Genomic DNA, 24853 nt, shown 5'->3' with positions numbered 1-24853 from the left:
AGTGATCAGGAGGGGGGAGTCTCATCATCCCAGCCGGGAACAATAGTACCGCCGCCGGAGGAGAGGAGCCCCGGACCCGTCATCTCCAGCAGACAGATCTCCAGCACCGGCGATGCCCGGGACAAGTTGATGGTCTCCGGGGTAGAATAGCAAGTTTCCTCCCCCCATAGGAGCAGAGAGACCGGTTATGATCCTTCTCCCAGCCCGGTAGCCGCCTCTCCAGCCCCCGGGACAGCCCAGCCCGCCCAGCCGGAGCCCAGGCACGTAGAAGGACAACAAAACCATCGGAGACTCCCCGCATCCCTGAGACCCCCCATCCTAAGATATCCCCCCTCATCCCTGAGAAAATCCCCCCCATCCTGAGATATCCCCCCCCTCATCCCTGAGACCCCCCCCATCCTGAGAAGACGACCCCCCCCCCATCCTGAGATATCCCCCCCCCCATCCTCCTCCTCCCTCCCCGGGACCCCTCCGCTCGCCCGCCCTGCATGAGCTGACAGGTGCACCGGGACCATGGACAGCGACCGGGACATGTACCGCCACTTCCAGGACTGGTGTCTCAGGACTTATGGGGACTCCGGCAAGACCAAGACGGTGACCCGCAAGAAATACGAGCGGATCGTCCAGCTGCTCAACGGGTCCGAGTCCAGCTCCACCGACAACGCCAAATTCAAATTCTGGGTCAAGTCCAAAGGCTTCCAGCTGGGCCAAGCGGGGGACCTCCTCCCCGGGGACAAGCAGGTGCTCTACGTCCCGGTAAAGAGCTCGGTGAGTACCGGAGAGGTGGCGGGGCTTTGTACTGCACCTCTCCCCCATCCCTTCCTTTGTTCCCCCCCCTCTCTCTCTCTCTGCCCTCTACCATCCCTGCCCATTGTCATCCACACACACAGGGCCATGGCACCACCAGATGACATGACCTGATGATGGGCATTGTGGGCGCACCGCACTTCTATACACTTCTACAGGGGAAGGGGGGTGATCACTCTCATGTCGGATGGGTTGGGGCCCGACTTATCGTGTACAGTGCATGGGGCTCTGTGTGTGATGATCAGGCTGCTGCCAGGCAGATCGCTGGGAAGGAGTCAGGCGGCCTGCCGAGCAGCACACAGGACAAAGCTCCGATCAGCAGCAACCTCACAGGAGCCACAAGTAGGAGGAGAGCCAGAGGGCCCCTTCCATTCCACTACTAGGGCTGCCATGGCAACATGGACATACACTTACCTCTCTTCTCCTACCACACTCCGAGTCTCACATGTTCCACAGGCAACATGCAAGACCAACATAATACCCGCTACTACACATAGATCTATAGACATATACATCTCTATCTATATATAATCACACACAGGATACAGGGAAACATACTACTAAATATTTATATATATCTTCACACATCACAAACACACAGGATACAGGGAAACACATACTACCATGTAATATATATATATATATATACTGCACATTCTGCTGTCATTTGCTACATAGAAACATTGATACATCATTCTGCTCCTTCCTGAGAGAAGAGCATGTGATACCAAACATTTGACTCTTAATGAATGAATAGCCCCAAGAGCTTACAATCTACTTTATGTCATTGATCATATATCCTCATTCTGCATGGGGCAATCTTATCTATTGGCAGCATTGGAGTAAGAGCAAATCCAACAGATACTACATTGTATATTGTGTATATATATATATATATAGATGTTAGTATGAGGCACACACATAGAAGGATCTACAATCTGCTATAATTTGACTTATATGTTATCTCTGGGTATTAAAAAAGAACATTAATGCAACATTCTGCTCTAACTTCCTGAGAGGAGTGTATGTGATACAATCTACTTTATGTCACTGATCATATATCATCATTCTGCATGGGACAATCTTATATATTCGCAGCATTTAAGTAGGAGCAAATCCAACAGATACTACATTGTGTGTGTATGTATGTGTGTGTGTGTGTGTGTGTATGTATGTATGTATATATATATAGTTTTTTCTTTAAATGTATATTAGTGAGGCATACACATAGAAGGATCTACAATCTGTTATACTTTGACTTATATGTTAACGCTGAGTATTAAAAAAGAACATTGATGCAACATTCTGCTCTAACTTCCTGAGAGAAGTGTGATTCCAAACATGTGACTCATAATGAATGGCCTCAAGAGCTTACAATCTACTTTATGTCATACACAAATCCATATATCATCATTTTGCATGGGGGATTGGGTGTATCTTATCTGTTGGCAACATTTAAGTAAGAGCAAGTCAAACAGATACTACGTTTTGCGTATGTATATATAAATATTATTATTATTTAATTTTTAGTGACACACAACCATGGAAGAATCAAAAATCTGCTACAATTTGACTTGTATGTTAACTCTGGATATATATAAAAAAAAAACATTGATGCATTATTTTGCTCTGACTTCCCGAGAGATGTGTATGCGATACCAAAAACGTGACTCATAGTGAATGATCCCAGGAGCTTACTATCTATGCATGTTCCAATGGGCAATACACACACAATCAAGAGAAGAACAATCTGCTGTAATTTTACATTATATTTTAATCTTGATTACTGATAAAACATTGATACATCATTTTGCCTTAAATAGCTTTTGGAGAGAAGTGTATATGATACCTAAAAGGTGAATGACCCCAAGAGCTTGCACTCTACTTTATGTGCTTCTTATCATTTTGTGTGTGGAAAACAGTCACTAGTGGGTTCTCTTACATTTAGCTTGTTGTATGTCCTGTATGATGAGATATACCATTCTGCTTCATATGAAGTATATAGGTTGATCATTTTGTGCACAGGCTGTGATTATTATTCTATGTCCTGATACAGGGATCTTGATATACAGTATGTTGTACTTTGATGGTCCTGAAAGTGGAATGTAATCCTAGAACGTATAGTAGGAGCAGCACTGAGGTTTCCTACACTGTGACTTCTGTAGAATGCATTCTATTGGCTATTCAGGTTCCTATGTGTGGGTATAGACACCATTCAGTTGTATGCAGATAGGATTATTAACTTCACGTGTGAGGATAGACTCAGTGAGGAATTCAGTGTTCTGTCTTCATGTCGTGGGTGACATTGTGACAAGTAAAGTAGGTTTCTTATGTCTTTAGCCCCACCGGCCTCCAGATTTGAAGAAGGAACTGTTTAGCTGTCATCCATTCCTTGGTGACAAGGACTGGTACAGGGCTGTGACATCATCACAGCATGACATGGCAGTTCCCTGTCACTGATGCTGGTGGCTGTGCTCTCCCTTTGTTTATTTTGGCAGGCAGAGAAGTCCCTAGAGTGAGTTGTAGTAAACGGTGAATTCATATTACGTTTAGGCTAAAATAACGTTCTACCTTTGATTCCTGAACAACGTAAAGAAATCATCTGGCTTCTACGATAATGCGGTTATCACATGTACTCATACATAGGACTACACTGTTCAGTGGCACATTTGTTGACAACATTTTAAAATCATTTCCAGGGCAGCTTTTCTGCAGAAGCAGATTTACCAAGCATGTCTTAGGCCCCGTACACACGACCAGTTTCCTCGGCAGAATTCAGCTTCCGACCGAGTTTCTGGCTGAATTCTGCCGAGAAACCCGGCCGTGTGTACACTTTCGGCCGAGGAAGCCGACAAGGACCTCGGCGAGGAAATAGAGAACATGTTCTCTATTTCCTCGTTGTTCTATGGGAGCTCTCGGCCCGCCGAGGTCCTCGGCGGCTTCAGGGCTGAACTGGCCGAGGAACTCGATGTGTTTGGCACGTCGAGTTCCTCGGCCGTGTGTACGGGGCCTCAGAGTGGTTGTCAACCTCAGTCCGCAAGTACCCCCAACAGGCCTTGTTTTGGGAATTTCTCTTAGATAAAATCGCTGTCCAAAATACCAAGCCATACTCTGGTTTAAAGCACCTGTGCAAGATAAAGGAAAACCTGAAAACATGGCCTGCTGGGGGTACCTGAGGACAGGGTTGAGAGCCACTGTCTTAGAGGACAGTCATCGGTGCACTCCCATTTTTTATTATTTAAATACACTTTTTAATATTAATTGTAATTATCAGTAAAACAATAATAATATTGATTTAATGTTTAACCACTTCAGCCCCGGACCATATTGCTGGTTAATGACCAGGCCACTTTTTGCGATTCGGCACTGCGTCGCTTTAACTGACAATTGCGCGGTCGTGCGACGTGGCTCCCGAACAAAATTGGCGTCCTTTTTTTCCCACAAATAGAGATTTCTTTTGGTGGTATTTGATCACCTCTGTGGTTTTTATTTTTTGCGCTATAAACAAAAATAGAGCGACAATTTTGGAAAAAAAATGAACATTTTTTGCTGTAATAAATATCCCCAAAAATATATAAAAAAACAATTTTTTTCCTCAGTTTAGGACGATACGTATTCTTCTACATATTTTTCATAAAAAAATCGCAATAAGAGTTTATTGATTGGTTTGCGCAAAAGTTATAGCGTTTACAAAATAGGGGATAGTTTTATGGCATTTTTATTAATATTTTTTTTTTTTTACTATTAATGGTGGCGATCAGCGTTTTTTTTTTTTTTGGTACTGCGACATTATGGCGGACACTTTGGACACTTTTGACACATTTTTGGGACCATTGGCATTTTTATAGCGATCAGTGTTATAAAAATGCATTGATTACTATAAAAATGCCACTGGCAGGGAAGGGGTTAACACTAGGGGGCGAGGAAAGGGTTAAGTATGTTCCCTATGTGTGTTCTAACTGAAGGGGGGGTGGGACTGACTGGGGGAAATGACTGATCGCTGTTTATACATTGTATGAACAGACGGTCAGGCATTTCTCCCCCTGACAGGACCAGGAGCTGTGAGTTTACACACACAGCTCCCGGTTCTCGCTCTGTAACGAGCGATCGCAGGTACCCGGCAGCGATCGCGCCCGCCGGGCACGCTTGCCGGGATCAGCGGGGGGCGGGCATGCGCCCCTATTGGCTGCTGGGAGAGATGACGTATAGCTACGTGATCTCGCCCAGCAGAGCCGACCTGCCGCTGTATAACTGCGGCGGCTGGTCGGCAAGCAGTTAATAATAATGATACAAATATTTATATAATAATATTCATGTAGTATTATATAATGTGTGTATTGTTATTATTAATAATAAAATATGTATATAATATTTAATAATAATAATGCTATTTATGTAATATAAATATTTTATACTTTTTCAGTAATGTTTTAATATTTAAAAAACAGGATAATAAATAGATTGTACTGTTTAGAAATAGAACATATTGTCCATTGGAAGAATGTTCAAATCCAAGGACATTTCCAGGGACAGAAAAGAGACAAATCTTCCAAACCCGGGACTATCTCTGGGAATCAAGGCCATTTCCGCGCCTATGCCTTCGCTCTGGTCACATTGTGATTGTCTTTGGCGTGTGTTTCAAGGCAGGCTCTATTTTCATTGTGTCCATGCCTCCTCCAGATCTGTAGAGAGTCTGATTCGTAACCCACCCCCTTTACTGTAAACCTTCTTGCAGTTTCTTGGGTGCCTGGCACCCTCTGACAACATTGTATGAGCTTTTGTGCCAGGGATTCTCTATCATTGGACTGTATCTCTGTTCCACCTTCTGTTTACTCCTGCACATTGCAATCAGCACACGTTCCAGATGCCTTATAAGACGGACATGCCATGTGTGGTTCAACCCTTTATTTTTACCATCATTTTAGTCTAGAATAAAAAAGAAAATTTAAAGCTGATCTCCAGCATTAGCTGCATTGTTTACCTTAAATTCAAATTAAATTTCTTCTTTTTGCTGCCACTAGATGTCCTCAGTGTGATGGCCAGCATCATTCAACCTACTTTCTCTGAGCCCAGGTCACCCTGGACCTGTCTTTGCCTGTGACTGGACAGTGAAAAAGGAGAAGCAGCCCAGAAATCTGCTCATCGCTATCACTCCGCTTTCTCCTGCTATCAGTATGCTTCTTGTTAGCACTGATTGGCTCCTTGCGCTGCTTCTTCCTTTCACATTCAGGCCTGCTGTACAAGGACTGTGAAAAGCTGATACCAGGTCAAGTTCAAGTTCACTGCTTGTGTTTAAACATACATATTTAATGATAAAAAAAAGTTACATTTAATTGTCATTTGGTATCTGCCCGGAGTTCAGATGTAAATATATTAATTGACATTCTAGGCACAAATTTCCTTCCTCTTGTTGGATAGAGTAGGGAAGTGTTACATTTTTAGTCAGGGCTTTGTTGTTCTTCAGGTCTGACTGGACTGGAGAGAAAGTTTCCCCAAATGGGACAAAGGGGGTCATTTACTACAACTGGAGCATGCAAAATGTGGTGCAGCTCTGCGTAGAAACCAATCAGTGTCCAGATTTTATTGACAAAGCTTAAAGTGGTTGTACATGAAATATGAACAAAGCATAGCCCTAGTGTGTACTTGTCTCAATTAAGAGCACTAGGTGTCATTTCTGTCTGCTGCTTGTTCCCCTGCTATAAGCATGAAGCACTTCTGAGAAGTTTTCCTGACACCCAGAGAAAGTGGTGACAGGGGAGGGATCTCCAGCTGATCGTCAGCCTAAGTTCTGTTCCTGTGTGCTGTTCGAAGGGGGGGGGGGGGGGTGTCTCTTCCCTCCATTCAGCTTTCAGAGTTCTCCTCACTGAGCTCTGCAGAGTGTACCTTCAGCACATTTTTTGACAGTCTATAGAGTTCTAGTTTTATATGTACCGTATTTATCTTGCTATAACGCGCCCCGGCGTATAGCGCGCACCCCCGAACTTAAATAAAAATTCCTGGGAAAAAAAATACTTACAGTTTGGATGCCCCTCGTCGGTATCTAGCCCGTCGTCCATCAGCGGCCTTGTCCGGTCCGGCGTCCTTCTGCGGTCATCGTGGTGGCCTCCCTGCTCGATTCCCGTTTCCCGCGCTGTGTTTGAACCACTCCGCCGACATATACCGTCAGTACACTCGGGTATAGTCGGGCAGGCTCGGCTCCTCTCGCGTAAAGGACGCACAGGACGTGACTGCGAGAGGAGCCGAGCCTGCCCGACTATACCCGGATGTACTGCGCTCGGTATATGTCGGCGCAGTGGTTCAAACACAGCGCGGGAAGCAGGTATCGGCGTATATCGCGCACCCGCAATTTTGCCCTGATTTTCAGGGCAAAAAAGTGCGTGGTATACGCCGATAAATACGGTAGCTATTGGCATAGAGGTCTTTAAATTTTTTTTTATTGTTTAACTACATTTGGAAACCCTAAGGTGCCTGTTTATAAACATCAGCAAAATATTTGCTTTTACTTTGTACTTTGGCACTAAATACCATTATTTTATTTATTTACGTTACCATGCTAAAGTAGATTGTAAAAATTGGAAATAAGGTCAAATGCTGAGAAAATGGCAAGTGTGAAAAAGATCTTCAGCATATCCCTAAAGGCCCGTAGGATTCACTGTTAAGTGGTGGTAAAAACTCCCCGCAATAGCTCCACTGAACACGACCCTCTCAAGCAAATGGGCACGTGCCGTCACTGTGCCACGCACACTGTTGTTGTACATTGGTGTGGCATTCACTTTATATTGCCCTCTCACTGCCTGTCGAACATCTCTGACAAGCAATCCGAACATCTACACCTAACCTAGAAATGAGGCAGGTGCAGGGTGGTGCAAGTTCTCTGGGAAGTTTATGTAGCAAAAAAGGGCAGACCATGCAAAAGAGACGTATTATAAGTATTTTCACCTTTTTAAAAAAAAAATTTAAAAATTTGACAGGTTTGTTTAGAAAAATGATAACTTATAGAAATCTGTCCTTTTGTCAATAAACCCCTTTGGGACAAAATTCAGCCCACATTAAAGCGGAGGTTCATACAAAAAGTGAACCTTCGCTTTTTGGATCCCCCCCCCCTCCGGTGTCACATTTGGCACCTTTCAGGGGGGGGGGGGTGCAGATACCTGTCAGAGACAGGTATTTGCACCACTTCCTGGTTCGGATCCCCGCGGGAAATCCAGCCTGTGATGTCACCCCCCCCTCCCCGCTGTCTTCTGGGAAACACTGTTCCCAGGAGAGAGCGGGGACTAGTGACGGCGCGCCGCGATCCTCGCGCATGCGCAGTAGGGAATCGGGCAGTGAAACCGCAAGGCTTCACTTCCTGATTCCCTCACCGAGGATGGCGGCGGAAGCAGCCGAGGACCGAGCGATTGCTCAGCCTCGGCTGCTGACATCGCGGGCGCACTGGACAGGTAAGTGTCCATTTTTTAAAAGTCAGCAGCTGCCGTATTTGTAGCTGCTGGCTTTTAAAAAAAAATCATCAGGAACCTGACGTCAGGTGAGAAGGATTTTATTCCTCCAATTCTTAGCCTCCTGGCTTCCAGTGGATATTGCTGAGAGCTGATAACAGTACAGGTGGGATGAGGAGAGAAGTGTTAAGAGTGCTGGAGTTATAGGCCTGAAGGGAACCCCGTGAGGTGTAAATTGTTTTCATACTTGTATTTGTACATGAATATGTAAAAGATGGACCTTGTGGAGAAATGTGTGTGTTGGCCTTGGGAACCTTCACTCAGATTTAGGCTGGGTTCCCACTGCAGATGGATGCGACTGACAGCAGGGGTCCGGTGCATCCCTGTTCTCCATTTCAGGGACAAATCGGACCTGAAACGGAGCCAAAGACGCACAGCCCGCCCAGAGATGTGTGAACCGCTTCCACTATTAGATTGTAAGCTCTTCTGAGCAGGGACCTCTTAATCCTCTTGTATTTTATTGTATTATAACTGTTTTGTCTCCCTTTTGTATTGTAAAGCACTGCGTAAACTGTTGGTGCTATATAAATCCTGTATAATAATAATTAACAGCCGGTCACAATCTCCTGTCATGCGAATTGAACCCACATCCAATTCGCACTAGTGTGAACCCTGCCTCAAATTATCTTTTTTTTTCTACAGCAGGTAAGGAATGTAAGCATCTTATTTGTTGCTATGGGAAACACACAGTTTTTAATTTAAAGGACTAATTTATGCTTGTAGATACAATTGGATTTATTGGGATTCTGTCTGATAAAATCAGCAGTTCACAAGTTTATAAAGAGAAATGATATTGCAGTTTGGTAAACTTGGAATAGAAAAAAATGTTAGTTGCCGTGGATTACTGCACATTGCTGCTATACATACAATGCAATCACTGTAACTTACTGCAATTAAGGACTAGTCAGGAGTCACATCTTTTATTATTATTATTATTATTATACAGGAGTTATATAGCGCCGACAGTACAGTTACAATCCAATCCAATAAAGAAGGAAATGGAGGGCCCTGCTCATTAGAGCTTACACACTTTGTTATTCTGGGCTCTGCTTTCTATTTGGATAGAGATCCAACAGAGAATATCTGGGTTGGGGTGCATCTTGTAGGACTTGCACATCTTAGGCTTGAAGCACGTGGGTCTGATGAACCAGCGGAGGCTGAGAAACGCGTCATCCCATTGGCTGTCCGAAGCCCCTACGTCACTTCCGGTTATACGACGATACGCTGCGTTCCACGCTGGAACGCACGCCGCTTCTGGTGCAGCATCTACGGCTCCCGTTCTCTGTGGGGTTCCCCTAAGGCTACCAAACATCTAGGACCTTTATTTACATCACCCGGGGGACTAGGATAAGAGACCAGCCTGTTGCATTGCTGACTACGAGTTGTGACATCGGACCAGCCGTCTCCTCCATAACATGCCTGTATTTATACTGGTTTTGTGAGTAGCCTCTTTTACTGTGCAAATTGCTTTAATTAAATACCTACTTACTGCACTTAGGTTGGCGCATTTTCTCTTTTTTATACATATCTTTCAGAGTCTGCTTCTAACTCCGGATTTTGCTGCCACTATTGTGCTATTGGACTTAAAATTGGATTATTGATCCATTTGACTTATTTTATTCATTTATTTTTCAATTTTTATTGACATGGACCATATGATGTATGCACTTTTTTATTTTTTATTGTTGACTGTGCTCTCCTGGTTTTTGCGCCATCGATCTATACATATTACATTGAAGCACGTGGGTGCATAAGGCCATATAGCACGAACAGTCCTGCGCCTGGCATAAACCGCTGTCCCATACAGCGAACTATATTAATGAATACCTGTAATGCAGGTTTATGTCCCACCCATGCATAAAGTCAAACATCTCTGTATGTAGACTGTCTGCGTCTCGGGTTGTAAACCTATATAGGGTTACGCATTTACGCAAGTAGTGGTGTAAGCCAGTGGCAGCTGTGTATCTTGGGTGCAAAAGTCCACTTGCAGTTTATGTTATATAGCCTCACATAGCCACAAAGGATTATAAATCCATTTTGTGTGTACCAGATGAATTTGCAAACCTAGTTATTACCTTGTAGCAGTGAGCAGTGACATCATGACTTCATAGAGTAGAGCTATGGGAGGGACCCAGCAGCCCACTCACTACAGACTGCCTGCAGAAACCTACAGGAGGGGATAATTTCAAGACCAGTCACCCTGCACAGGGAGAGAGAGAGGGAGAGAGCAACACTGACTGGTTTTTATTACTGCACAGATGTGGAAAGCAATACACAAAGCACTGTACGATTAAGTAAAAATACACATGGCTTCTGTATTTAGACAATATTTGTTGAACCTATAGGTCAGATTTAAAAGAGTTCTGGATTAAAAAAAAAAACATTTATAGTACTTACCTAGGTAGATGCAGCAGAGATCTAATGTTGCATCCACCCCCCGCAGGCACTGCAGTGATAACTGAGCAATCAAACACCGCTAATTGCTCACTTATCCCCTCCGCTCTGAGCAGAGAGCCAGGACTGTCAGTTAGCAGCTCTCTGCTCCCCTCTCCAGTGCTCACTGGGGCACTTGGCTGGGGAGGGGGTGGAAGGGGTTGGCTCAGGCTTTCGGCAGGTCACTGAGAGGCTGAGTCAGATACTGCTGATCCAGGTTTCTGGGTGGATCCCGACCATATGGTCAGATATTTTCAGAGCCTGGAGTGACTCTGTTACATCAGTCGACAACGGGCTGAAGCCTGCTGTTGACTGAAAATGGATCACACGAGTGAGAACGAACTGTACTCCTGTGAGCCATAGAAGTATGGCCAAAAAAGCTCTGGTCTTACTTCTCCTTTATTTTTTTTAGGATATTAGCAGACTTAGAATATTAACAGACCTAAAATATTGACAGACCTAGGGCAGTTTGGATGCTTATTTGTATTATTGATATCCATTATTACTGAAATGTGCTTACTCCAATCCTTTATTGTTATACAGTAAAGTAGCAGCTGTACTATTGGAGGCATCCTGATAGGACAATCTCGCCTAGTGCCAAAAGTTGAGGGCTGGCCTTTGCACTCCCTCTTGCTGCATCCCCCTAATGGAGATTGAGGCTTCCAATCACTGGAATAACCAATAAGAAATTGAAGGTAGCTTGAGAGGTTGGGTCAGCCTTTGCAAAAGTGGGGATTAGCATACCAAAATTTGGGAGCTTCATGGTGTTGAAGATAAGGTATATATGGACGCCTGAAAGAGCCCGCATAATATTTCAGTTTCTATTTCAGCGTTGTCGTAGTGTTGAAAGTGTAACTTCAAACTTATGCACTTGGGTAATATGTCCTACAGTGAGGGGAAAAAAGTATTTGATCCCCTGCTGATTTTGCCCGTTTACCCACTGACAAAGAAATGATCAGTCTATCATTTTAAGGGTAGGTTTATTTTAATAGTGAGTGACAGAATAAGAATAAAAATATCCAGAAAAACACATTTCAAAAATATTATAAATTGATTTGCATTTTAATAAGTGAAATAAGTATTTGACCCCTTCCCAAAACACGTCTTGGTATTTGGAGGCCAAACCCTTGTTGGTATTTACAGAGGTCAGACATTTCTTGTAGTTGGCCACCAGGTTTGCACACATTTCAGGAGGGATTTTGTCCCACTCCTCTTTGCAGATCCTCTCCAAGTCATTTAGGTTTTGAGGCTGACATTTGGTAACTTGAACCTTCAGCTCCCTCCAAATATTTTTTATGGGATTAAGGTCTGCAGACTGGCTAGACCACTCCAGGACCTTAATATGCTTCTTCTTGAGCCACTCCCTTGTTGCCTTGGCTGTGTGTCTTTTGGGTCATTGTCATGCTGGAATACCCATCCACGACCTATTTTTAATGTCCTGGCTGAGGGAAGGAGGTTCTCACCCAAGATTTGATGGTACATGTCCTGTCCCCCCAAAGCATAATGTTTCCACCTCCATGTTTGATGGTGGGGATGGTGTTCTTGGGGTCATAGGCAGCATTCCTACTCCTCCAAACATGTTCAGTTGATGGCAAAGAGCTTGATTTTGGTCTTATCTGACCACAACACTTTTACCCAGTTCTCCTCTGAATCAATCAGATGTTCACGGCGTAGTGTGTTTCCAATTGTTTCCTTGGTGACTATGGTGCCAGCTGCCTTGAGATCACTGACAAGATTTTCCTGCGTAGTTCTGGGCCTTACCATTCTTGTGATCATTGAAACTCCACGAGACGAAATCTTGCATGGAGCCCCAGACCAGAGGAGCTTAACAGTTTTTTTTCCATTAGCGTATAACGATACAGACTGTTGTCACCCTCTCACCAAGTTGCTTGGCGATGGTCTTGTAGCCCATTCCAGCCTTGTGTAGGTCTAAAATCTTGTACCTGACATCCTTGGACAGCTCTTTGGTCTTGGCCATGGTGCAGAGGTTGGAATCTGATTGATTCCTTCTGCGGACAGGTGTCTTTTATACAGGAAACCAGCTGAGATTAAGAGCACTCCCTTTAAGGGAGTGCTCCTAATCTTAGCTGGTTACCTGTATAGAAGACATGTGGGAATCAGAAATCTTGCTGATTAATAGGGGATAAAATACTTATTTCACTCATTAAAATGCAAATCAATTTAAAAAGTTTTTGAAATGCATTGTTCTGAATATTTTTGTTGTTGTTCGGTCTCTCACTGTTAAAATAAACCTAACAGTAAAATTATAGACTGATCATTTCTTTTCAGTGGGCAAATGTACAATATCAGCAGGGGATCAAATACTGTTGTCCCTCACTGTATATGCATCTTTGTTTACCTGCACATGCACAGAGGCATCACCATTTGCACGTACATGGTGTATGCCCTACCTGCAGCATCTCCGGTGCAGAGAATTGTACACAAGACTTATTTCAGGCCTGCAAACTACTAAGTAGGTCTTATGCCTGGAAACGTCAATGTACATGAGGTCTTACAGTTTTATGTTCAGTTTTAAATAGATTGGGAAAGGATTAGGTCCTCTGTCAGGTTTATATTGAAGTCTGTGTTTTGATTTGGGAGATTTCTATTCCCTTCTTGTTCTGATAATATTGTAGTGAGCTACATTGTTTCTCCTATCTGGACTATGTTCTCCATATACTCCTACAGACAAAACAAAGGGACATTGTTGTCCTAAAACGTCTATGGCAGGTTTTGAGTGGCACACTTAAAGTGTTACTAAACCTAGGACCCTGCATTCACTATATCTGGTCTCCCACATTACACAGAACACGGAAATGTAATTATTTTAGTAAATATGAACTGCTAAATACTTTTTCTTGTCAGCAATTAGAGAAGTCTTGTGACTTCTATATGTGTCTGGTTAAAGCTTGTTAGAGTTCTGTATTGACTGTCCTATCTGTACAGTGCTGATTGGCCCTGTGCTGATCACATGCATCCTCCCAAGAAATAAAACTCTCTAGCAATACACACCAAACTGAGCACGTGCAGCCTGTCCCCTGGCTCTGTATTATCAGGAAATATATTGGGGGGCAGTTGAAGGAGGAGAGGATCAAACAGCCTTTTTACACAATGAGAGGATTAACCCCTTAGGTTCCCCAGTGAGTATAACAAGCATGCTTTACTGCATATACACCCTGATTTTACTGTTGCAGGTTTAGTAACACTTTAGGTAAAGCACTCCATCTTGACATTAACTTGTTTAACTAATATCTTTTAATGGCCTGTACACACAATCTAAAAATCCTACGAAAAATACTGCTTTTAAAGAGATTGAGCGATAATCTCATTGTCGGTACAGTCCTTTTGAGAGCCGATCACAACAGTTCATCCGATATTATCCGATGGGACAAGCATGAAGATTTTTCTCATACGATACCAGATTGTACAGTTTTCGATAAATATATACAGTTGTCATTTAAAAATACAATACAAATACAATACAACACATTACATCACTTCAGAATTTGTATTCTATTGTACAAGAATTTCCATCACTTTAGTAAACTCTTAATTTTCCATATGAGTCTAGCATACAAACAGACGATCTGTCGTACGATTTTTTGATCGTGTGTACGGGCCATTAGTCAAGGAAACTCTATTTGTAGTCCTGTATCTTTGGAAATGGCAGCAGGCGCATCCACTCTTTCTCTAATTAGTCATAATGGTGCAAGCTTGGTGTTTACTTTGACATAAGGTAGCACTATGGATGGTATTTATTGACTGTTATGATGGATTCTATGCTGTCCATAAGTACAAAGTAGTGTGGTTTATTGGAGCTGGGCTATTTTGTATCATTATTTATATTAACATCATCATTATTATTTCCTTTAGACTCTACTGAAAAGTTGTAATCTATAATTGCCTAAGCAGCCATCCCATTGAGAGACCTATATTAAAAATGTATTGCTTAGAAAAATGAGCTGGCCACAGCTTCCCGACTGGATGTCGGTGGCAAGTAGAAATCTCTACAGCTCAACATCTCCAGGGGGGCAAAAAGGAAGTTCAATTCTGTTATAAAATTATACACTTTTGGCGCATAAGGTACACAAATTTGCACCTTTATATAAATGAGCATATCTAGGAAAGGGAGTCTTCCACCTCTCCCCCAGATGTGCTTATTCATATAAGGTTCTTATTCATATAAGGCGCAAATGTGGACCCCTCGTTGGACGCTTCTCTACAGATCTACGTTCAAGCACAAAGTGGCGGTTGATTTACTAAAACTGGAATGTGCAAAATCTTTTGCAGCTGTACAGAAACCAATCAGCTTCCAGTTTTTTGGGCAATTCATAATTGGACTAGCTGAAGTTAGAAGCTGATTGGCTACCATGCACAGCTTCATCAGATTTTGCACTCTCCAATTTTAGTAAATCAACCCAATTGTAATTAATCAGATGAAGTCCAGTCAATGAAAGATATATTTTGATTGGTTACCATTTTTCTGCTTCGCTCTTTGTCTCTGAATAAGCCTTATGAAAATGTTTGTGGTAAAGTATGAAAAACAATTTAGAACTATTTCAATAACAGACAAGCTAACAAAACATACAGTAGATACTTTTAGAAACTGAATTACATTTTCCGTTGGCCATAGGATGTCTGTTGAGGCAGCATATTGCTTTAGCATTGTGTCTAATGGTATTCACTAGTTAGGGGTCAGTGGGTTGTCTTTTGTAGCCCTACATTTTTATAAAATACCCCAAACTTTTACTCTGTGGGATTATCTTGAATACAGTTCCGATCCTGACCATGGAGGAAAACCAGTTAGGCCCCGTACACACGACCAGTTTCCTTGGCAGAATTCAGCTTCCGACCGAGTTTCTGGCTGAATTCTGCCGAGAAACCCGGCCGTGTGTACACTTTCGGCCGAGGAAGCCGACGAGGACCTCGGCGAGGAAATAGAGAACATGTTCTCTATTTCCTCGTTGTTCTATGGGAGAACTCGGCCCGCCGAGGTCCTCGGCGGCTCCAGGACTGAACTGGCCGAGGAACTCGATGTGTTTGGCACGTCGAGTTCCTCGGCCGTGTGTACGGGGCCTCAGGATGTCATTGGACAGCACCGCCCTATAGTTATATTCAGCCCATGACAACTTCTTTCTTTGAGTGGCTGTACAAAGCCAAATAAAATGCAATGACGGTGTGTATATTCCTGAAGCCTTAGCAACTAATCAAAAGTAATTTCTTACTGGTTCAATTACAGTAAACCCGATTCTTATTTGGTTGCTATGGTTTTCTTTGCACATCTCTATTTCTCTTTGCAGTACTTTATTGTATGTTTTACCTGCTTGTATATAAAGCTGAATAATCTTGGTTGTGTATAAAGTTACACAGATGCTGCTGCTGGTTGCTGTTGCTGTTTTCTTTGCCTGCACAAACTATGTATTAGCTCCAATGATTTCCTCTGGGATCTTCTCACACAGTAACAGGTCAGGTCAGCCTGGTCAGTGATGGAGGAACTTCACAGTTGCAAATCTTCACAGAAGGGCTATATAGTAAGTAAAGCTTTAAACAAATAGTGCCCTAATCATCTTTGGCCTCGTACACACGACCGAGTTTCTCTGCAAAAACCAGCAATAAACTTGCTGGGAGATATTTTTTTGCAAAGGAAACCGGTCGTTTTCGTTGAGGAAACTGTCGAGAAACTCGATGAGCCAAAAAGAGAGCAAGTTCTCTATTTCCTCGACGGGAATGGAGAAACTTGCCTTGTCGAGTTCCTCGACAGCTTAACAAGGAACTCGACAAGGAAAACAATGTGTTTCGCCTGTCGAGTTCCTCGGTCGTGTGTACGAGGCTTCACACTCAGTATATTATGTGATTAATTGTGGGCACAGATATCCGCTAAATGATGTCTCCGTTTTTGGTAGACAACAACATGGGCTGAATCTATATACAAATGAAAATATCGCATGGAGAGCCCAGTGGTTGGATTTACCCATCATAAATTATTCATACAGGTTTAGAATTTTGTTTGAAATTGCTGATTTTCTAAACGTTTGATTTTCTGGTTAATGGTGACCCTACAGCAATCATTTTTGCCCACAGTGACAAGAAAAATTGAAGACCCAGTGCATGAGGCTTTGGGTTTAACTGTGGGTGGAGGGCACCGGTGCACCATCCAACTCCGCTTCAGGCAGTCTGCCAAACTTTATGAGAGGCTTACAGCTGCTGTGGATGGACTGTGCACCTAGCGGCATTTCTGTTTAGGGTAGAATGGTATAATGTGTTCAGGAACTAATATTGGGAATACAGATTTTTTGTGTCCTAAGCATTTATCCCTGGGCTCATACTGCCCTAAATGTTCATACTGCTAGGTGCACAGTTAAGCCCCATCCAGCCACAGCAGCTGTCAGCCTCTCATAGAGTTTGACATAGAGCCTGCAGCAGGACTGGTTGGTGCACATGTTCCCTCAGCCTGCAGCTAAACATCAGAGCCCCAGGAACTGGGCCTAAATGCCCAATGTGCATGAGGGCCTAAGGACTTTTGAACTAAATTAGTTGACTCAATGATGACATCATTGAATGCTCTGACAAACAAATTTTCAGAATGTAATGCCAACATTCAAAAAAAAAATAGATTATGGCTATCTTTAGTTTGCGTCCCCTAACAGTGGTGTCACACTCTAGCAGCTAGCTTCTCTAATTATCCTTGTATTCTACAATAATCAGAATCCATCACAGAATTGTGACTGCCACTTGGTTTTTTAATGTCTCTGGGAGTTAGATACTATGACTTCTGGCAGGGATATGTTTCTTGTGAGACCCCCGGAGTGTAACATATCTCAGCATATGACTCCTCTTGCTAGCAACCATGCAAATATTAGTTCTAGATCAGGGGTGTCCAATCTGCGGGCCATAGGCTGCATACGGCCCAACACAAATTTTTTAAATTTGCGGATATGAATTTGAATAGTTTACCATTGGAGAGATGCCAGGGATGCCGTGTTTGGCATAACACCCATGCTGTGGCCGGCACAAAGAAGCAGGGACCTCTGGAGGGATGCCATGTTTGCAATAGTACCGGTGGCACATGCAGGGACTCACGCTAGATTTTGCCACAGCATTCTGTCACATTACAATTGAGGCAGAATTGTACCATTAATTAATAATGCATGGCACCCAAACATGCATGGTGTATTTTGTGACAATTGCAGTGTGATTTTTGAATCAGGATCTGTGCAAATCTCCCAGCGATTCAGAATCGCAACATGTGAATGGGGCTTTATTGTTAGTGTTTTTTATGTGTGGCCCGAGACAATTCCTCTTCTTTTAATGTGGTCAAAAGGTTGGATTTGCCTGTTCTGGATGGAGTCGTATGTTTGACAGTATTATTTTACATTCAAGAGTCAGACAGATGGTTATACCTGTGAGATGGACATTTTTAGGAGAAATTACAGAGGTTTGTCTAATAGATCTCGGTTGCATGTGAGGATTGGGTGCTGATGCATCCGATGTGTATGAATATCTACTACTCCAAGACTATAAGTACTGAAATTGGCTCAAATGAGAGCTGTCTTTGTTGAACCATCTACTACATACCAGGCCTTGAAAATGAGAATTTGTACCATGCTGATTGATGATGAACAATTTACCGTTTTTATAGACAAGGCCTCTAGTTGTATGTTATATGAGTGATGTGTGCTTTCATGCCAAACAGATTTCTTTCATTTGTATTTTTTCTTGCCAATTAGTTGTTATTTGTTATCTGTAATCTCTAATTATGGATAGCAAACAAAACTTTTTTCAGTTACAGTAAAACCTTGGATTACGAGCAAAATTCGTTCCAGAAACATGCTTGTCATCCAGAGCACTTGTATATCAAAGTGAATTTCTACATAAGAAATAATGAAAACTCAAATGATTCGTTCCACAACCATTTATTCATAAGTCCTTCAGTTTATAGTCCATATAAAAAGATTCTAGCAATGTTGTGTAACCATAAAATGTCCATCCACAAATAGAAGCCTCCACAAGGGGATTAGAAGCAAAATCCATCAGGAGCTACAAAGTATAAAAGAGAAGAGAGGCGCCTCTAAGTTTAGCAATATGATTACATTTAAAGAGGGAGTAAACCCCCAGGGACAACTTACACCTACAGGTAAGCCTAGATTAAGGCTTACCTGTAGGTGCTTGCAATATCTCAGAGATCTACACGGTCTCTGAGATATTTGCAATTTCGCCGAGCGACGACTTCAATGGCACATGCCCTGTCTTGAAAGGACACGCTGTGCCATTTCAAGCCGGGTCATGGCGTGAAAGGCGGCTCCCGTGCCCATGCGCTGGAGTGACGTCACGTGACTCCGGACAGTCAGAGAGCCGTAGTTTGCGGCCTTTGGAAGAAGAAGGTTGAAGATGGATGCTCGCTGCCAGCGTGGAAGACGATGACATTGCGGGCTTCTCCTGCAGGTAAGTGTCACATAATGGGCTACTATGCGATGCATAGTAGCCCATTATGCTTTATCTTTGCCCATCAGGGTTTACTTCCTCCTCTTTAATGAAGGTACAGCATTTAGAAACTCACATGGTTGATGATTAATACAGACACATCTAAGTATAAAGGCATCCGGGGTAAAGCTGTCCACATAGACCATCCTCCTCGCGGCCGGCTCTCACCACTATGAGTCTGCAATGGTGACCAGAAACACTACCCTGCAGTAGAGGGATCTGAAAGCGAGGCTTGAAGCGCAGGAGTGGAAAGGACAACGTTGATGGCGATGAGGAGGATGGTCTATGTGGACAGCTTTACCCCAGATGCCTGCATACTTGAGCTCCCTGGGACATTTTTACAACTGCTCCTGAACAATTTAACTTGATAGATAGTAACCCACGTTTAAAACGTCCATTTTGCCGCGTTTACATGCCGTGTTTAGCAGTGTTTTGCCGCGTTTGCGTTTAGAAGCGTTTACATCTAAAAAAACACTGCTAAACCACGTTTAGCCGTGCTTGGCGTCCGAAACGTGGAAATCTTCGGGGTCTGAACTCATTTTTTTGCTTTCAAAGAAACGCTGCTAAACGTAACTGCTTAAAAACGTCAATAAACGAGTGTGTGCATGGTCACATAGGATAACATTAATTGAGTTCAGGGGCAGTTGAAAAAAGTGTCCAACTGCCTCTGAACGTCCGTTTAGCAGCAGCAGTGTACATGGGGCCTTAGATGTGCCTCTTTTAATCATCAAACATGTGAGTTTCTAAATGTTGTACCTTCATTAAATGTAACCATATTGCTACACTTAGAGGCGCCTCTCCTCTCTTTTATGCTCAGTTGTCACATGACGACGCTACTCTTATATCAAGACTGCGCTGTTGTTTTATAAGCATTTTAATAAATTAATTAATAAATAAGACATTGCTTGTATATCAAGTCACAATTTATTACAAAATTTAGCTTGTCTTGCACAACACTCTCAAACCAAGGTTTTTCTGTATTGGGTGCATGCCTTACTGTGGATCTGGTCATTCTCTTTTATACCATCCCTGCCAGAGGAACAATCCTCATCTCCACTACATTTTCATGCTGATTATAAATAGAGATGGCAAAGCCCTCATCCACACACGATGTATTGCAAGCCGACACATGCTAAAATCCAGATCTAAATGAATCTAATTGAAATCATCTGCTGCAGAACATCTTAGGAGAACATCTGTCAGTCAGAAGAATGTGTCAGCCTGCTCTTTGACAGGCTGGAGGTGCTGCGGAGGCCACGGCTCCCTATTTGTGAAGAAGTGGCATCCCATGGTGACCCAGCTCATTAAAATCCTACCAGCCTGAGAGGCATGACACAGCTCCCCCACCACCTGCTTTTCAGGCTAGAGGGAGGTAGGAGAGGGACCAAACCTAAGGCTGGCAGGGGGGGAGGGGCAGCTGAATGAAAATCTGCTGCAGGGTTGATGAGGGCTGTGTGGAAGGTGGAGAGCGAAAAAAAAAAAACATGGGGAAGGGAGATAAGACCCGAGGCAAAATCCAGCAATATGAGGGAGGAGTTGGATGTTTGTGGGATGAATGGAAATGGATGGCAGGCTGGTGCTGGGACTCTATTCATGTACCTGACCTGTGATAACGTGTCATGTGGACTGAAGTGAAGCAGACCGGTTTCTATTGAAAACATATGGGCCGGTGATCCTAATTCATCCACAGTGTCCCATTTATACTATTGTAGAGTGTCCCCCTAGTTTCTGTAGACGTGACGGGCAGTGTTGTATCTCCAGAGATGCGCACTGCTCTGCAAAGCTCCCACTTCTAGACACATACAAAGGAACGTGCTTTGCAGGGCTGGGCTGGCTAAAAATGAACGTGCCTAATGGTAGATTTATTTGATAACTAAGGGACAGATTCACAGAGACGGGCGCATCTTTAGTTAGGCGTAGCGCATCTCATATGCGCTACGCCGGCGTAACGTTGCGAGGCAAGTACTGTATTCACAAAGCACTTGCTCTGCGTAAGCCCACGTAATTCAAAGTAGCAAGGCAGTGGGCGTGTTGTATTCAAATGAATCGTGACCCCATGTGAATGCATGGCCGAACGAACGGCGCATGCTCAGAATCACGTTGCAAATACTCCCTACGATACGACGTCACAATGCGTACGACGTGAAACCTCACTTACGCCCAGCCCCATTCACGTACGACTTACGTAAACAACGTAAAAGCCGACGGCAGTTCCGACGTCCATACCTTGCATGGGCTGCGCCACCTATAGAGGTGTTTTATCTTTACGCCGGCGTATGTCTTACGTATACGGCGTAGCTTACCGCGACGAGCGTACGTACGTTCGTAAATCGGCGTATCTAGTTCATTTACATATTAGACGCGTAAATCAACGGAAGCGTCCCTTGCGGCCAGTGTAAATATGCACCCAAGACGCCGGCGTAGGAGGCCTCGTACACACGACCAAGTTTCTCGGCAAGATATTTTTTTGATGAGGAAACCGGTCGTGTGTACATTTTCGTCGAGGAAACTGTCGAGAAACTCGACGAGCCAAAAAGAGAGCAAGTTCTCTATTTCCTTGACGGGAATGGAGAAAATTGGCTTGTCGAGTTTCTCGACGGCTTCACAAGGAACTCGACGAGCAAAACGATGTGTTTCGCCCTTCGAGTTTCTCGGTCGTGTGTACGAGGCCGGAGACTTACGTCGGTCGTATCTTGGCCAAATTCAGGCGTATCTGGTTTCCAGAATACGCTTAAAGATACGACGGCGCACATTCGGACTTACAACGGCGTATCTACTGATTTGTGTTTTATTTAAAAAAGATTTAGAAACACAAAATATTTATTAAAATGCGGGTGATATTATAGAGGGTTATATTTTTCGAAACACATCTTGCATCCCGTTTAAAAGAATTTTTACATTTTGTTTCCTTGAAAATGACTTAAAATCCTCATGACATTATTTATTTTCTGAAAGCAGGGGATCTCTAGAATCCAAATATGGTAGACAGGGCTCCTAGCCTGACCTGCACTCTAAGTGGAATACACTGAATAGGGGACATAGATGCCAGAGCGGAGACCCTAAAGTCGGCATAGGATCAAAATATCTTGGTTGCAAATTGTTATGTTGCACGATAATTAATAACTGTGCATCATATCACTATTTTCAGTTAAGAATGTACATTTTATTTTAGTCAACACAAATACAATCGAATCCCCAATTTTAAAATGAAAAATTAGAAGGTGTCAATAACTAAATGCCAAATATGTTGAGCCTCAAAACGTTTGCAATGCACACAATGATGGTAACCTAAATTATCAAAAGACGATACTTTAAAGGGTCACTAAAGGCAAACTTTTTTTTTTTTTTTAAATAACAAACATGTTATACTTACCTCCACTGTGCAGCTCGTTTTGCACAGAGTGTCCCCTAATCCTGTCTTCTGGGGTCCCTCGGCGGCTGTCTCAGCTCCTCCTCGCAAAAGCTTTCCACCTTCATGCGAGCGAGCTCGCATGGTGGAAAGCTTTTGCGAGCGCGCTCCTGTGATACAGCGGCGGGCATAGCCGCCGACTGTATCACTCGGCCCCGCCCCCACGGGGGTCCGCGTCATCCGCTGTGATTGACAGCAGCGCCAGCCAATGGCTGCGCTGCTATCAATCTATCCAGCCTAGCCAATCAACGGCCAGGCTGGGAACCGAAGAGGATCACGTGGACGCGCGCGGTACTTTCGAGGGGTCAGGTAAGTAAAACGGGGGTTCGGGGGGGCCGGTACCATTGGATGTTTTTCACCTTAATGCATAGGATGCATTAAGGTGAAAAAACATTTACCTTTACAACTCCTTTAATGCCTTTAAAGCTCATCAGTTTAGAGTTAATCGTAAATGACTGACCCAAGATGATTTCTCTCATGCTTGAGTGCATGGCAATACCCAATATATGTTGTGCACTTGTTTCATACATGTGCATTCCCGACATTCATAAGTATGTGGCTGGCGGACAGGGTTACTTTTTACATTCTTTTTATTTTTAGTTTTTTATTCTGTTTTATTTTTTATTTACCTTTTATTGCTTTTAGAAGGGGGCTAACAATTGGGGTCTAGCATTGGGAAGGTGACAGGTACTCTTTATGGAGTTATCAGACCTCTAATATCCCTCCTGCCTTCTATTCCAGCCGATCAATAAGTGTTTGCGTTCCTCGTTGCTTTAATAGCTGAGAAATATTTCCCATGAATAATTGCTTAAAGGGACACTAAAGGAATTTTTTTTTTTAGCTAAATAGCTTCCTTTACCTTGCTGCAGTCCTGGTTTCATGTCCTCATTGTTCGTTTTTGCTTTGATGTTGCTGTAAATCCTCTCTGTTTTGGACACTTCCTGGTTGCCTGTTTCCTGATAACCACAGTACTGGGAGATTTCTCACGGTGGTCACTAATCAAGGAGCTGTGTGTAAAACGAAACTGGATTGGTGCTGAGGAGTTTTAGACAAAGTATCACTGCTCTCTATTGGCTGACTGCCCTCTAGTGGCTCTCTGTACATCAGAGAACCAGCAAACAACAGCAAAAACGAAACTACACTGCAGGCACATTATATGATTGTTTTTTTATCAATTTTTAATCATTTTGAAAAGGAATCAGTTAACTATTATGTCTCTATGCCCTGTAAACAGTCATTTCAGCTAAAAAAAAAATTTCCTTTAGTGACCCTTTAAATGAATCTCACACAAAGTAAAGGATCTGGGTCTGCAGGTGCAGGGTCTGCATTGAGTACCCAATAAGTATCAAAGTGGGGCTTGATAATTAATTCCATGTTGGTTTCAGATACCCTCTGGTTTTCCATACATTAGGGTGCATAACCAAACATAATTTCAAAGAGACCTGTAGGGGCAGTATGATCTGATATACCTCCAGCTAGGTACGTGACATCTGATACAAACGGTAGAAGGTCATGGTTGGCAAAGGCAAGGTCAGTTCTCAAAGCGGAGCCAAAGGGGTGAATAGATACAATTACTACTTAGAATTAGGATGCTTCCACCTCCAAAGCTCAATCAACATAGTGCTATCAGGCCAGAGTTGTAATTCTAGATTTTGAGACCTGGAAGGATTAGAGAGAAGTCCAGGGCATAAGTTAGGATTTATTAAAGACCCCTGTGATAAGGACCTTCATGGGCATGAATGGAGTTTAATACAGTACTGTAGTTTAAAATAATCTATAGGCTAAGCTCTGGAATGTAGTATTTTTGTAACTTTAAATTCTAATGCCGCGTACACACCATCACTTTATGTGATGAAAATAAACAAACTTTTTTGTGAAGTAAAAAAACGAAGTTTTTGAAACTTTATTTTCAAAAACGACGTTGCCTACACACCATCGTTTTTTCAAAATGCTCTAGCAAAGCGCGGTTACGTTCAGCACTCTTCCATTGAAGCTTGCTTCATAACTTGCTTCTGAGCATGCGCGGGTTTAAAAACTTTGTTTTAGCTACACACGGTGATTTTTTGTGACAACGTTTTGAAAAACGACACCAAAAATTGAAGCATGCTTGAATTTTTTTTTTTTTCGTTTTTCAGAAGACCTAAAACAACGTTTTCCCCCACACACAGTCATTTAAAATGACGTTGTTAAAAATGTCGTTTTTTTTTCATCACATAAAGTGATGGTG

General features: G+C 43.0%; 1 protein-coding gene across 2 annotated transcripts in view; it reads left to right on the top strand.

Moving 5' to 3' along the window:
- The first annotated feature begins 449 nt into the window (after positions 1-449).
- NOL4 (nucleolar protein 4) overlaps positions 450-24853 on the top strand; it is a 359633-nt gene continuing 335229 nt past the window's right edge. For both annotated transcript variants that reach the window (XM_040354134.1, XM_040354133.1), the window contains exon 1: positions 450-768. In XM_040354134.1, coding sequence (XP_040210068.1) covers positions 514-768 — 255 coding nt within the window. In that variant the 5' untranslated portion in view covers positions 450-513. The remainder of the gene's footprint in view (positions 769-24853) is intronic.

This window comes from Rana temporaria, chromosome 5 (genome assembly GCF_905171775.1).
Source record: "Rana temporaria chromosome 5, aRanTem1.1, whole genome shotgun sequence".
Lineage (NCBI taxonomy): Eukaryota > Metazoa > Chordata > Amphibia > Anura > Ranidae > Rana > Rana temporaria.
This window is presented reverse-complemented; position numbering and strand designations above follow the sequence as displayed.